General features: G+C 60.9%; 1 protein-coding gene across 5 annotated transcripts in view; it reads right to left on the bottom strand.

Annotated features, from left to right (window-relative positions):
* ZNF385A (zinc finger protein 385A) overlaps positions 1-15,887 on the bottom strand; it is a 71,394-nt gene that overhangs the window by 24,575 nt on the left and 30,932 nt on the right. For 2 of the 5 annotated variants that reach the window (XM_048831717.2, XM_048831720.2), the window contains exon 2: positions 13,769-13,953. In XM_048831717.2, the coding sequence (XP_048687674.1) occupies positions 13,769-13,953 (185 nt within the window). Of the gene's footprint in view, positions 1-5,115; positions 5,221-5,669; positions 5,756-13,768; positions 13,954-15,887 lie in introns of those variants that run through there. The other 3 variants (XM_048831718.2, XM_048831721.2, XM_075121485.1) reach the window with 3 other exon arrangements.

The raw sequence follows: 15,887 nt of genomic DNA on the forward strand, positions 1-15,887 counted from the left end.
ATTAGGGGGTTTATCTGGTCAGAGGCCACACCCAGCCCACCCTCCCCGACACAGCCAGCTCCCCATGGATCGCCCCTCCCAGCACCCCCACTACAGGGTGCTAGTTGGGGTGGGGGGCAGAGACCAGAGATTTCTGCCTCCACCTCATCTAGCCTTGAGTTGAGCCAACCAAGCGCCCCCTGTGCCCCCACCCACCAAACTGGCCCCCGTCCCCCCCCAGCCAGCCACAGCCCAGGCTAAAACAGAGAGAGCTGCGGGGGGGCAGGGCAGCAGCCACAGTAATGAGCCTTGTATGTTCCCTGCAATGGATCTTTAGCTCCGCTCCGCTGCACCCCACAGAGCCCCAGCTCCGCTCCCCCTGCCCCACGGAACCCAGACCTGCTCCCCCCCACCCCGCCGAGCCCTGGATCTGTTTCCCCCACCTACCCTGCCTTGTGGAGCCCCAGCTTTGTTCCCCCCACCCCAGGAGCACTAAGGCCTCTGCCAGAGTCACCTGCACTGGAGGAGGGAGGTGCACTGTCAGTCCGGTGCAGCCTGGAAAGGTGACTTTGGGAGCCTGCAGATCCAGCCCCTGCAGTGGGGCCGCTCGGGGGTGAAAGGATCTGGCCCTGGGGGAGGGATGCCCGCTGGCTGCTGAGGGAGAAGGATGCATGTGTGGCAGCAAAGCCTGGAGGCCCCAGACCTGCAATGCAGGGAAGGGAGCAAGCTCTGGGGCTGCCAGGGCCCTTTCACACCGACTGCAGCCTCTGGGTGGGGATCCCTGCTAGCCCACACCCTCAGGGCCAAGCTCCCCACACAGCTTTTGGCCCCTCGGCTGCACCAAGCCCAGCACCAGCTCCCTCCACTGGGGGCCCTGGCCCTGCTGCTCCCAGACCAACATCCCCTTCGGCCAGGGTGAGGGAACCCTGGTAAGAGGGGACCATGCCCATGTCCTCCACGTTCCAGTCCAAGCACAGACCAGGGTCACACAAAGCCAGTGGCAGAGACAGGAAAGAGTCCTGACATGGCCCCTGTCCTCACCACCAGCCCAAACTGGAACAGAACTGGGTCCAGGAGCCTTGGCACCTCGCCAGCCTGGCCAGCAGCGCGGGGACACGCTGTTCCCGCTGTGCCCCTTCCCAGGGCCGAGGCCAGCCAAGGGGTGCCGAGCTCCCATCCACCCTGGGAAGGCTCAGCCGCTCTTCCTGGTCCATCCCGCAGCATGGAACTAATCCCCGCCCCGTTGTCAGTTCTGCCCTAAGCCACTGGGTCACAGCCCCCTCCCCTGGGCAGACGAGGGGCTTACCGAGAGTCTCAGCCCCCCTTGATCTATAACTGTCCTGCATGCTCCAGGCCCCACCCAGGCATTACCAGCCCCAAGCTGGGACTAGAACCCAAGCCCTCCAGCTCCACAACACAGCAGCAGTAGCAGGCCCAGCCTCTAGGGGGCAGCACATCTCCTACATACACAAGCTGGGATATCACAAGGACCCTACCACTGGGTCCTGCACAGACCCACCAGGGCTGGGCTGCTCCCATCATTGGCAGGATGTGTCAATGGCCCAGCCGGGGGCAGTCCCCTGGATGCTAGTATCACAGGGGCAGCCAGCTCCCATAGCCCTGCCCGTCTTTCCACCCACCCTTAGGAAAGGAGCCATGTCCTTCCGTGACAGTGAAATCCAGCCTAGGGCTCAGAGGGTCTTTCCTCTCTCTAGCCACGGCGGCCCAGTCCTGGACTCGCTCCCATGGGAAAGCCTCCTGCCATGTCTCGATTAGCAGCCAAACACTTTCAAACCTCACTGGATGGGCACAAGAGCTGGCGCCCGTGCCATCATGCCGGCCTTGCTGTCCCCCCATCTCCCCGCCCAGCCTAGCAGCATGGCCCAAGTCCCGCACACAGCCCTAGGGCTGGGCTCAAACCCCCTCCCCGCCTGGCCCAGAGCGCCAAGGGGGAATTTTCAATAATGTTTTTAGAAAGCCCCTGTGTGCCTCAGTTTCCCCTGTATTTCACATGGCTACTGAGTGGGGAAGGGACTGTTTGCTCTCAGGGCAGGCGGGGAGACCAATGTCACTGGCGGCCTGAGTTGGGATGGGTCATTAAAAAGGACTGGCCGAGGCGACCCCTCATCAATGATGAATCTGTGAAGACAATGGCAAAGCCAAACACCAGGACGCTGACTCCCAGCACCCCAGGGAAATGGATTCCCCCCCTCACCCCAGGGAAGCTGGGCACAGACCCAGCAGAGAACAAAGGACAGCGAAGGTGTGTGGATAAGAGTTGGCTGCTGGAAGGAGTTGAGGCTCTCACCAAGGAGGGCAGACTGACAGACAGAGCCTGACCTACAGCTTGGCGGGGCCCCTGGCTGAGGACTACAGTGCTGGGCTCCAGGGGACACAGCTGGGCTGGGGGAGGTGATGGAGGGGCGTCCAGCCCTGAGGTGGGGACCCTGCTGCACCAGGAGCTTGGCTCAGGTGGAGTCTCTGAGCAGAGCTCAGAGGGCAGGAGGGCTAGAGCCCTGACAATCCATCTCAGGAGGCTGGAAGGCCCTATGGCTGCCCTGGAGGAAGTGAGATGTCCAGGGCATCAAAGGGGTCCCTCCAAAGGCCTATCCCAAAGCTGGGGTGTAGCACTGATCCTGGGATCCGGGACAGGCCCTCACAGCACTTTGCAAATGGGGAAGCAAAGCCCTGTACTCTGACGCCAGGAGGCTCCATTACCCTCTTGGGACAGATGAGGAAACTGAGGCACATGAAGGGATGAGCGCATGGTCACAGCATGAGCCAGGAACAGGCCCCAGGAATCCTGACTCCCAGCCCCTGCTCTAACCACTAGACCCCACCCTCCTCCCAGAGCTGGCGATAGAACCCAGGAGTCCTGACTCCCAGTCCGGTGCTCTAGCCATCTAGCCACTTCCTGGGCAGTGGGAAGAGACAGGCTGGCATGGGAGGGAGGGCTGGGTTCACTTGCTTTAAAGGAGCGAGGCTGAGCTAAGAGCTCCCCAGGGGTAATATTTGAATGCGCTATCATTGGCTAGTTTCCCCCACATGGCCAGGCCTGTCTTTCTTGGTCAGTGCCTGGTGTGGGCACCCCGAGTGGATTAGCAAAACACAATTCCACACGGTGGCACAGGCTGGTAGAATCATGGCACGCCTGGGAGGCCCCCTTTGAATCCTGCCCCTGCCTGCTCTCCCAGAGGCTCCCCCTCTCCTCGCTGCTGCCTGCAGAGCTCCACCCCAGAGGTGGCTGCATTTCACTGGGGCGCAAAGAGCCACGAGACCCTTGGGCTCTGGCGAGATTTCACAGGCACATTAAACCAGCCCATCTCATTATTGGCAGCCCTTGGGCTTCCACAGCTCGGCAAGATCCACAGGGTCCTGGAAGCGTGTGACAATTCCCCTCCTCCCACACTCCCACCCAGCAGAAAGCCAGCCCTGGGAATGGGGGCAGCAGAATGGAGGCCAGTGGCATCTGCAGGCATCACACAGCCTATAAAGCATGGTGCTGGCCCACCAGGAAGGGGATGTAGCTACATCTTGTCACCGACAGCCAGCAAGCAACTCCCCAGGGCTAGTACATAATGGCTTGGAATAAACCCAGAGTCAGGAATAGCTCCCCTGGCGCTGACCCGTCTCCCAGACCAGAACGGGGCAGCTCCTTTCATGTTCCTGGCCACGATTAGATGTGCTAATGGCTCTGCCCGAGTCATCCCCTGCCCCTGTTCCAAAGAAACCAGCCCAAGGACTTGGCACTGCTGCACTCTGCCTTCTCTGTCTGCTTCTGTCCCCAGCCCCTCTCGGCGCAAGAGCATCCTCCACTGCAGCTCCGGAGCTGCGGCTCTGCATCGCTCTGCCTCCTCACCTCTTCCCCTGGCTGTCTGTTCAGGCATATCCTAACAGCACTGCCTGGACAGGAGCCTGGGTAACAGGCAGCGTGAAACCACAGTGCGGGAGCAGCGAGAGGCGGAGCTGGGAGCCCGGACTCCTGGGTTCTTTTCCTGGCCAGTCCCTTCCCCTCTCTCTGCTTTAGTTCACCCCACCTCTAAAAGCTGGCGCAGCAACGAGGAGCCAGCAGGCTGAAGCATTGGAGCTCAATTACCAGTCATGCAGCGTTCCGGTTCTCAGGAGCCAGAGTCGGGGGAATTGCTGCCAGCAAGCAGGGACTAGGCCCTAGCTGGACGGGGCAAAAGAGAAAGGGCTGGTTTATAATGGCTCCTTCACGGGGTGTGTGGAGCTGGGGGGGGTCTGCTGAGTTCCCCACACAGCCCCCGGCTGAGGGGCATGAGCCATCCCCTCTGGGGGTGGGGAGGGGAATTACCTCCAGAGCTGCCAACTCTCAAGAGCTTTAGCAGAGACACCCGGCTAGCAGAGGGCTCTTTGCCCAGATAGGCTCGCATGGCTGCCTGGGAAAGGCCCCTCTTGGCAAGTGCTCCCCACAAGACCCCTGCGGTTCCGCTTTCACACACAGTCCTCCCCCCCCCCCCAGCACGTTCCTCACGCACTCGCCTTCGAGAGCTTCTGTCACTGTACGGAGCAGGAGGCTGGGAGCCAGGATGCCTGGGTTCTAGTTTCACGTATGGGAAGGGGAGTGGGGTCTAGTGGTGGGGGAAGGAACTGGGAGTCAAGACTCCTGGGTTCTGTTCCCAGCTCTGAGAGAGGAGTGGGGTTCAGTAGCTAGGACAGGGGATCACTATGCTCAGGGGGTCCCAGGGATGGATTTCCAGAGAGGTTGAGCCCCCTTGTAGCTGGGATCTTGTGGGCTCAGCATCCCTGACAAGCCAGTATCAGCTGAGTGATCTCGGGTGAGTCCATCTCTGTGCCTCAGTTTCCCTAGCTGTAAAACAGGGGCAATTCTCCATCTGCCTGGGGGCTGCAAAGCAAAGCCAGTCACCACATGTTTCCAAATCTCCCACAGCCCCTGGCAGGCAGTGAAAACCCACAGAGGGCACTGCAAAGAAAGTGGAACAGGAGAGCACCCCCTGGGGCTTCCTGGGAGTCAAAGGTACCTCCCACCACCCAGCCACCCGCCTTTGGCTGAGCAGACACCAAACCGCTGGGCTGGTCCCAGATACAGCTAGGGACCAGCTGCTGGATGCTGTGATGGGAGCTGGGGTGGCTCAGCCACGGGGGAATCCCTACCTCTCTGTGGGAGTGGGGCGCTCCGCTCAGGGTAGTCTGCAGCGCTGGTGCAGGAGGGCCTGCCTGGCGCTTGGAGGTCCCCATGGAGGGAGCCCCAGCAGGGTGTGGGGCGGTGACACCCCCGGGGACCCAAGCACAGAGGAGACGGGAAACACGTTCTGCGTCTCAAAAATACATTAGCAAAATCACCATCAGGAAAGGGGGGGGGGCTGCGGGAGCCAGGGAAGGGGGTGCAGGGGGGCTGCGGGGAGCCAGGGGGCGCTGCAGCGAGGCAGGCGGAGTGCAGTGTGCTGCGGGGAGGGGGACTGGGGGGCTGCGGGACGCGGAAAGGACTGCAGGTGGATGCGGGGAGCCGAGGAGGACGGAGCGGGGGCCGGAGAAGGGCGCGGGGGTCCGACCGTCCGGCCTTGCGGGGCTGGGCAGGGACCCTGGGGGATGAACGCACAGTGGGGGGGATCGGGAGCCGGACGGTCCGCACCCCCCGTCCGAGACACCTGCCGCCCCCCGGGGCAGCCTCCGGCGAGGCGGTCCCGCAACGCGTCGCGCCCCCTTACCCCGCCCGGCGGGGGCGACGCCACGCTCCCCCAGCCCCGGCGCTGATCCCGGCCGAGTCCCCGGCGCAGCCCGGCAGCGGGCGGAGCCGCCGGCCCGGGGCGGAGCGAGCAAGAGGCGCCCACCCCGGCGCGCCGCCAAGCTCCGCTCCGCCCGTGGAGCCGGCCCGGGCCGTGCGCTCAGCCCGGGGGGCACCTGGGGGCAGGGCGGTGAGCGCTCAGCCCGGTACAGCCCCAGGGGCACAATCCGGCGGGGCCGGGCGCTTCCATCCGCCCCCCGGAGCTGCGCTGGCTGGGGAGGCAAATGACCCAACTGCCCCGGCCGCATTTGAACCGGCCCCTGGTCTCTCTGCACCGCTGGGGGCCTGAGAGCCGCAACGCCCCTGGCCCTGGCCCTGCCCCAGATGGCGGCTGGGTCCTACCTGCCAGGCGGGACTTGGGTTAACTGTGGGGACGGGGGTCGGGACTGGTGCCCATGGCAGCAGGGTCCTAGATGGCTCAACCCATTTCCCTGAACACTTTGCCTCTGGCCTTCGCCCAGCCTGGGCAGCGCCAGCCCCCAAGGGCCTCGTTCCTTCAGGCTGGAAGAGCCTAAGTTCCTGTTCCCTACTCTCTCCCCTCCACCGCTGACCCACAGGGGGACCCCCCTGCCATGCAGCAGCCAGAGACAGCAGGGGACCCGGAGCTCCCCCCAGCACGCTAGAACAGGACGGGCCTGAGGCCCCTCTGCTGCGTGGTGCAGGCCACTCCTGCTGGGGTGCATGGAACGGGGGAGCCCAGGTGTAGCTAGCGCAGCTGGGCGGGGAGCCGGCTGGGTGCCATAATGATCTAATCAGGCCCTTGTGGAAGCCAGGCGTCTGCTCCACCAACAGGTCATATATTATTGTAATCTATACATAACCGCTAATGTAATGGGCCTCTGATCTACAGCAACAGCAGTCCCTCCTGTGGGCTGAGGCCTGATGAACACATGCTTCTCCCAGCCCTCCCTGTGAAGGGCTGGCTGGTTCCCCACACCGAGCCAGGGGCTCCCAGGCCCCAGCGCAAGTGAGAGACAGGAAGGGTCCTCGCTGCCTAAAGCTGCCGAGCTGAGCTGCCCCATCCCCAGCTGAGTCAGGAACTCGGCAGCACCCTGCTACCTGGCAGACCACTGACGCTGTGGGGATAGGGGAGTTAGCAACAGGCAGGTCCTGCTCTCAGATGGCTGAGCCATCCCCAGGGCCGTCTAATGGGCACCAAGGTCCCCCCTCTCCCCCCACACATACATGCTGGCTGACCAGCAGGGAATCCAGTTTTCCATGATAAAAAAACCCCAAAATTCTCCCATTAAAAAACCTCATAAAAATCTGTGTTTTTCTGCAATTAAAATGAAACACGGAACTTTGCTTTCCCTACCACAATATGGGGAGGGACCAGTGGAATCCCATGAACCACATTTGTCTGATCTAAGGGGACAGGGTCCAGATCGGATAATCAAAAATTTGGATGATCCGGAGAACTTCAGCCCTGGGCCACGGGGCTCCTGCTGTCAGCCTTGCGTGGCAGGGCTCGGGCTTCACCTGACAGCCACAGCCCAAACCGAGCTGCCCATGGCCCAAACCCTGCCACCCAGGGCTGTCGGCCCAAGTCCTGTTGCCCAGAGTCGGGCTGTGAGCGCCAGTTCAGTGAATACAGGAAGCCAGCTGATGGAGACTCGTTAAACAGCGTTCAGAGGTTTCTCTTTTTTCACAAACTGTAAAAAGCCTAATTCAGCATTTTCCCATGGCACTCAGCTGTCAAGGCTCCCTGCTGGTCAGCCACAGCCCAGCAGCGCTCATGACACTCGTGCATCAGTGAAGGGCTGTTGTGCAGGCCCAGTGAAGTGCTTATAGATGGAGAGTCCTTCTCTGCACCAGGGCCGTAGCCACGGGTGGGCCTGGGTGGGCCGTGGCCCACTCACTTAGCATCCAGGCCCACTCAAAACAGGACAAAAGCCCCCCCGAATCCACAGACTGTGGGGGAGGGAGTCGTCCCAGGTGGGGGGGTGCCTCATCAGGGTGGGTCTGGGCAGGGATAGTGCTGGGGCCGTAGACCAGAGCAGCAGCGCACGGTGCTGGCAAGAGAGGGATGCGGCCAGCTGGGCAGACGAACACCGAGCCAGGGTCAGGAGGAGTGGCTGGAGCTCAAACCCCGGTGGGTGCGCCCCGCAGCCTGTGCGCCCGGGGCAGCCTCATCTTCTGGTGCCTGCTAGTGGTAAGGACCTGCTAGAGGGGATGTGGGGAGGCAAGCCCCCCATCCCTCCTGCTCCCCTTCATTGCCTACCCACCTGAAAGTCAAGGCCCACCCAGGTTTCCTGTCCTAGCTACACCGCTGCTCCACACAGCCCCTAGCCTGGAGCAGAGCAGCCAACTCCCAGCCCTTCTACAGACTGTGCTCGAGTCTTCTCCACCCTTCACCACCAAGGCCCCAGAGCCCCCCTCTGCGACGGAGGCAGCTTGCTCCCCCAAGACAGCTGAGGGGCTGGACAAGGTAACTTCAGGCAAAGCTGGGAGAGAGCCCAGCACTCTAAAACAGCTGCACCCACTTTGCCACGCTGCCTTTCAGGGACAGCTGCCATATTATGTGCTTGTCTACCCCACGTGACGACAGATGGATTTCCGTCCCTTTCAACTGGCCAGATCGCATGGGGAGGTTTAGGAATCTGCCGCTGGGAGTTGTCCTTTAAGTTGAGTGGCAGTGGCTTGAGCTTTAAGTGCCAGAGAGCCCAGGCTCGTGCCTTGCAGAGGACCCAGTCCCATTGTTACACTCGGCTATGGAGCCTTTAACCAGTAGGCTGCACCCTGCTGCCAAAGCCGGGCAGCCTCGGCCCCAGCCTGGTCACAAATACCTGTGTGCAGCTGGGGTGCTGTGTGGTTTGCCGCCTTCTCTAGGATGATCCTCCTCTCTGATCCCAGCACCCAGCTGTCTGCAGCGATTCTCCTCCAGAAGGTGGCAGCCCACGGGGCTGGGCCAGGGAAGGGTGCCCATTCAGGGGAGACAGATGTAAGAACGGTGCCTGTGCTTTGGGGAGGGTTGTGTTCAGAGGTGAGGTCACTGTTTGTTTTACTGGTGTATTCTGAATGTTTTGGTTAATGGGCGCCAACTCGTTCAGAAGAGGGAGGGGCCCCTCCTGAACTGTTTGCTGGGAGGAGACGGGGATCAGAGAGCCCGGCCTGGGCCAGCTCCCCAGAGAGCAGAACCAGGTTTAATAAATGTGTCTTCCCTGAGAGCCAGCTCTGTGCATGGGGGAGGTCAGCACTGTGGGGGACCAGCTGCCTTGGGGCGTTGCTAGTAAGCCACAGAGCCCCAGGCCTGCTGGTCACCGCCTGGATCAGCCCAGCGCAGCAGGGATTATCGAGGGACATTTGGCAGCAAGGTGGGCTTGGGGAGGGTCTCAGCTCCAGCTCCTACATCATAAACGCCCCCCAATGCTTTGAACTAACGGACCAGCTCAGCCGGGAGCTGCTGGGGTCATCAGGGAGGCAGAACTGCCCCAGACCTGGTCCCCTGCAGGAGACGTTCCCCATTTATGCCCATATGCAAGTTAGGTGCAAATATACAAACGTTCTTCTTACATAAAATGTTGCCCAGGGAGCTGCCCTAAGCTTGGCAGCCAGGGACAGCAGGACGCTCCTGTCCCCAGCTGCAGGAGTCCCAGTGGCCCCTCCCCGTGCTGCAGTCCTGTGGCAGGGGCTCCTGTGCCTAGTGGAGCAGCAGCTGCTGCATGGTTATGGTGTCAGCAGTGGGCTTGGGTGCGCTCCGCTCTCTGCGCTAACCCTATGGGCAGACGACCAGCAGCCTCCGATCCTGGGCCTTGGCCACCCGACACAGCCACCTCACATCCCCGCTCTGAAGCTGGGCCATGTCACAGATCCACAGCTCGGTGTTTGCCTGGGGCCCAGGCTCCCTTCTGCCTTCCCACTTACCTGGGGTTCCAAATGGATGCCAGACCCACCATTTGTGTCTGTTGAACATTGCCTGTGCCACACTCACCCCAGAGGTGGCTGCATTTCAGTGGCGGCTGGATGTAAGCTATGGAAAGGCCAGCAGAGTCCAAAGGGAAAGGGACAGACCTGAACTGGTCGCTTTGGGAACTGCCTTTAAAACTTTTAAAACCAAACCCAAATGACCCCAGAACACAGACAAACACTTCAAGACCCACCCCAAGCAGCCCCCCAAAAAGGAGAGACAGACCCAGTAAGGTGCCCTAGCTGCTGCTGATCCGTATGGTGTGGAAGAAAGATGCCCAGAGACAAGGGTGATGGGCAACAGCAGGCCCAAGCCCTCAGGCTGAGTAAGTTCTGCAGCCAGTTTGGAGAGCATGGCAGGGCCTTCTGCTTCGTGGGGACCCTAGGAACAGATCCAGCACAATGTCCCCAGCCCTGCCAGTGCCCCTCACTCCTGAACCGCAGCCCCCACCTCAACTATTCCAGTCCTGGCTGGAGCCCTCAAGGGAACTGGGCTTTGTGAAATACTCAGCAGTGGATGTTCTGCCCCAGTGCCAAGCAGGGCTCTGCACACACTGAGCCAGACACTGCCCCAGGTGCACTAAGCTGGGAGCCAGATGGCCTCAGTTCTGGTCTCACCTCTACTGACTCCTAGGGATTCTTCTGCACAGTTCTCAATATTCACCAGCACCTTCTCCCCCAAATATTAGACCCCCATTTTACAGAGATGCTCATAGTGAAGTTACACAAGGTGAGTTTAAGCCAACTGGTGACCGAATCTGAGTCTCTTATTACAGCAGACACAAGTCTTATCCACTCAGCCCCATAACCTTTCAGATTAACTGTGCCAAACATACCTGCTTCAGTTATCCCACCTCTAATCAGTAAAGCACTCTACTCTTCCAGAGCAAGGGATAGAACCCAGGAGTCCTGGCTCCCAGCCCCCCCTGCTCTAACCTACTAGACTCGACTGCTCTCCCAGAGCCACAGATTGAACCCAGGAGTCCTGGCTCCCAGACACCCCCACCCTGTTTTAACCCACACTCCCTGCCCAGAGCCAGGAAAAGGACCTAGGAGTGCTAATGCCAAGCCCCCCTGCTCTAACCCACTAGTCCCCACTCCCTGCCCACAGATAGAACCAAGTTGTCCTACTCTCCAGTGCTCTCCAGCTGTCTAACAAACAGGTGTTGGATATTTTTTGCCCATCTTCAAACAGGGTATTTGAAGGGGAAGCGAGATTGCCAAAATCCCTTCTCCCTGAGTTGCCCATCACCACAGCATCTGGGCCCTCATGTCTCTAAGGAGCTAATTTCCAGATGGCGGGCATGATAGAAAGTGCCAGCGCTCCCCGAAAGGAGAATGCTTGTTTGGGGTCCCATGGCTGACACTGCGCCTCCTGGGACCACCTTGCCCCACAGACCTGGACCAGGCTGGGGGGCAAGGGCATCCTGGGGCTGGCAGAGAGAGAGCTGTGAGGTCAACCCCAGCCCCAAGCTACTCTAGGACAGAGGGGTGAGGCCAGCCAGGTATGGTGGGCACACAGCCCTAGCCCCGCTGCTCCGAAGGGCACTCATCTCCCCAGCACCGACACAGACAGTTAGACAGACAGACACTGGCTGCCTCCTGTGGCTATAAAATTCCAGGGTGGCTAGTGGGCCCTGGCCATGGCTTCCCAGGCCCTTCAGGGTTCTAGGCCAGCGTTATCCCAGGGAGGGGACCTTTCCCTGCTGTCAGCTGCCCCCTCCCCGTGGGGCGGAGCCTGGGGACAACAGCGCTGTGGGGAGCCTGGCTCCAGTTAATGGGTGTCATGAGCGGAGCGTGACCCAGCGATTTCCCATCAGCCCAGCACTGGGTATGTGCCACTGCAAAGCTCTGGGGGCCTGGGTGAGGGGCCCTACCCCAAGCCCAGCCCAGGGCATGTGGTGCCAGCAGCACCTTCCCCACAGCTGGAGTCTGGGGGCCTGGGTGAGTCTCTGCTAAGGGGGTGCAGCTGGGCCCCCAGCTGAGGCCAGGTCTATGGGCCAAGCCTGGCTGGGCTGTGAGGACAGGGCTCCCCGCAGAGCAGGCCGGTGAGATGAATGCTCATAACCATCCCAGTCATGGGAAAGGCTGAACAAGGGCGACCGCGACGCGGATTGAACTCCAGGGCGTGTGAAGATCCCGCCTGGGACCCGGAGTCGCGTGGCCTGGAAACCAGCTCCGCAGCACTGGCGTGTCGGAAATTAGGCCTAAGTGGTGGACAAATGAATGGGAGCACCAGTGAGTCCCCCCGCCACTCCCTAGTGTTAGGCTCCTTAAAGGAAGAGTCTTTGGAGGCCAGGGGTGGGGCCAGAGGAGCAGTCGGATGGACGTGACCGCACCAAGAGCTGGCTGAAAGGAGGGGAAGGGGCGAGCAGTGCCATCCTGGCTGCCAAGGGACCCACCAGCACCCTGCCAACCCTGACAGACGCCCCCAGCAGCCCTGCTCTCGTGTGCGCTAAACACAGGCGGGCGGACAGTGGGCGGGCGGCACTTCAGGCTCCTGAGCCCTCCCAGCCAGTGAGTATGAGCTCGGGTGGCTGGCCTGAGTCTCTGTCCACCCTGCTCGTTCACACGCCAGCGCAGGTGGGTCTTCCTGGGCCGGGGGCTCGTGGACACACCCAGAGAGGGATCCACTGCCTGTCTGCCAGGCCCAGGGGCTCATGGACACGCTCAGAAGGGGACCCATTGCCTGTCTGTCAAGGCCGGGGGCTCATGAACACACCCAGAGGGGGAGCCCCTGCCTGTCTGCTTGGGCCGGGGGCTCGTGGACACGCCCAGAGAGGGACCCCCTGCCTGTCTGCCCGGGGCCGGGGGCTCATGGACACGCCCAGAGGGGACCCCACTGCCTGTCTGCCTGGGCCAGGGCTCATGGACCTGCCCAGAGGGGGACCCACTGCTATCAACACCTCCAGCTAAATCCCAAACACCACATGGGACATGAGACTTTGTGTCTCCCCGCCCACCGCCCCCCGCACACCCCACTGCCATGTTTCTCTTTCCCTTCCCCATTATACTGCTTCTCTTTTCTCACCTCCCTGTTTACTGTCTGGCTCATCAGAGTCTGGCTTTGCTGCCAAGACGCTATATTTTGCAACACGGCTGCAAGCCTGAGCCCAGGGGAAGAGAAGAGCAATGTCCCAAGTTTGACGGGTCTCGGCCTGGCTCATCAGCCCGTGGGCCAGGGCGTAACACTGCAAAGGAGAGAGACGCTGCTGGTCTCCTTTCCCTCTGTGGGCGTTTGTTTTGTTTTGTCTGCAGGGAAACGGGATGGACTTTAACAACAGCATCAGCAGCTCCAGCCCAGCTCAGCCAGCGGCTCCATCCATCCCCCCAGCTTCCCCTCCAAGGCCAGTTACTCCCATGGCTGGTCCATCCAGGAGCCTGCCAGTCAGACATGGGTTTTCTTGTCACCGCCTCGCTGAAGGGCCGGGGCCGGGCATCAAGGGGCACTGGTCTGAGAAAAGCCTTTAATACCTTACAGCTCAAAGGCTTTCACTGGCTTTTCTTCTTCCCCTGGGTTTTCATACAGACTTCCCGGGCTGTTCTGGGGGCGTTTGCCATGGCACTGCCCAGCTAAGAGCTCTGATAACCAAACCCCAAACCGTGTCTGATGTTGGACACAGACTGGGGCATGGTGACCCCTTGCACTCATTGAACCCATATATTCCATTTAAAGTAATACAACAGCACCCCCTGGGGGGCAGGGGATGTCAAGGTATGGGCACCCCGATGCAGGGGATGTACAGGGTATGGCACCCCTGGGGCAGAGGACATGTGGGGCATGAACACTCTGATGGGGGAGGGGTTGTGTGGGGTATGGGCACCACCTGGGGGGGGATGCATGGGGCATGGGCACCTAAAGCCCTTGGTAAATCCATCCCTGTCTGTCCGTGAGGCCTGGGCAGGGTTTGGCGGGGATCTATGCTCTAACACTCCCCCCAGCTGTAACTCTCAGAGCCCCCAGCCCTGCCCCGGGTCAGGATCCTTGCAGGGGCACCCTGTTCCTCCCCGCTCCCCCTAGGTGCATCCCCATCTCCCCTGCTGTCAGGGGTTCCCCCAGCCCTTGCCTACCCGGACAGGGGGAGGGGAAAGTGGAGAAGTGAGGCAGAGTCCTACCCGAGCCTGCAGGGCAGGGCATGGTGGCAGCCAGGGCCTTACCGTGCTGAATCCCGGGAACAGGCCCACGGCTGGCTGCGCCTCCATGGGGAAGGGCAAGAAGTGCTTGATGTCCAGTGGTGGCTGGATCATGGCTGGGGGCGCGCGCAGCATGGTGGGGAGCGGGGCTGCCCGGCTCAGGCTCCCTAGACAAGAGACAAGGAGAGAGCGTTAGGAGCAGCATGGGGGGGCCCAGCGGGAGCCACGTCTGCAGTGTTTGTGTGTGGGGGGGATTCCCATCATCCGCAGGGATCCAACGTTCAGCTCCCAAACCACAGGCCTTTGGAGCAGCAGCTGCAACCTGCAGCTGGACACCAGGGGGTGCCAGGCTCCCACACATGCTAAACAGCCTGGGGCACAAGCTCACCCTGGGGTGATGGCCTGGCCCATAGGTGCTGGAACTGGGGGGAAGGGGGGTGGCCACACACCAGGCTCAAAGTGGTTTCCATCCTAGCCAGGGTTTATGGTTTGGTTCAATGGTTCGCAGCCCCCCTGGCCTGACCCGCTTGCGGAGGGAGCCCCCAGGACGGGGCAAGGGACTCTGGCCTGGTTGACCCAGGCAGGATCCAGGCCTGAGCACCGCGGGCCAGCCTCCAGCCTCCTGGGCCAGTCTGTGCCAGGCCTGGGAGCGGCTCCCTGATTGCAGCACCCAGGTGCATTGGCCACAGGGCTGGGGCCAGCCCTCTGGGTGCAGGCCCGTGCTCCTCACTCCCCCACCAGCGGGCAGAGCCTGGCCCAGCCCTGAAGGGACTCAGAGACCAAGAGGGAGTTAACCCCGAACATGCTGGGCTTTCACAGCAAGCCAAACAGGCTGTGAGTCGGGACTGAGGGGCACCGGCAGAGCTGGGTGTGGGGGACCCCAGGGCTGGGATAACAGGGGACTATGGGAAGGGGCTGAGCAGCACTCGGGGGACAGTGCACACACGTGTGTAAGCGTGCATATTTTTCCACTTGCAGGTGAACATGAGTGGGGGTTCCATGTTAGCATGTGTGGCGGGGGACAGGTGCCCATCTGAGTGCAGCACAGTCTGGGAGGGCCAGGGCAAGTGGCACTCGTCGGGGTGTGGCTGGTTGAGAGGCGCCCGTCTGGACAGGGCCGGGTGAGAGGCCTGTCTGGGTCCGTCCGGGTCTCTTCATCTCCAGAAAGGCCCCGTGGAGCCAAGCTCTTTAATCCCCTCCCCTACTCTACACAGACACCGCAAGGCTCTAGGCTCCCATCCCCACTTCCTGTCTTGGTGGCGTGGTGCCCCCTGGTGGTGGGACGGGGCAGTGCAGCCCTACTCATGCCTGCTGATAAGGGCAGGGGCTGCTCTGGCTGAGGCTGTGCTGGGAGTCTGGTAGGGCAGAGAGCGAGGGACCTGCACCTCAGGCCACGGGCCAGTGGAATGATCTCCCAGAATGTACTGCAGCAGGCCAGCCACGCTGTACACATGCTCCCACATGCATGGCCATGCACCCCGACACACGACGGGCCCGCCTTGCACACGTGACGCTCGACGGCCCCCCCTCACAACTGTGTGCTCTGGCACACACACTGTGACGTTGCATTCTATATGATTTTATGAAAGTATGCTGTGAGTGTGAATATGATATACACTGTTCTCAGTGGTAGCTGATGACAGAACAAGGAGTAATGGTCTCAAGTTGCAGTGGGGGAGGTTTAGGCTGGGTACTAGGAAAAACTTTTTCACTAGGAGGGTGGTGAAGCACTGGAATGGATTACCTAGGGAGGTGGTGGAATCTCTTTCCTTAGGAATTTTTAAGGTCAGGCTTGACAAAGCCCTGGCTGGGATGATTTAGTTGGGGATTGGTCCTGCTTTGAGAAGCGGGTTGGACTAGATGAGCTCCTGAGGTCCCTTCCAACCCTGATATTCTATGATTCTATGAAAAAAGAAAAGGAGTACTTGTGGCACCTTAGAGACTAACCAATTTATCTGAGCATGAGCTTTCGTGAGCTACAGCTCACTTCATCGGATGCATCTGATGAAGTGAGCTGTAGCTCATGAAAGCTTATGCTCAAATAAATTGGTTGGTCTCTAAGGTGCCACAAGTACTCCTTTTCTTTTTGCAAATACAGACT

This window comes from Caretta caretta, chromosome 20, assembly GCF_965140235.1.
Source record: "Caretta caretta isolate rCarCar2 chromosome 20, rCarCar1.hap1, whole genome shotgun sequence".
NCBI lineage: Eukaryota > Metazoa > Chordata > Testudines > Cheloniidae > Caretta > Caretta caretta.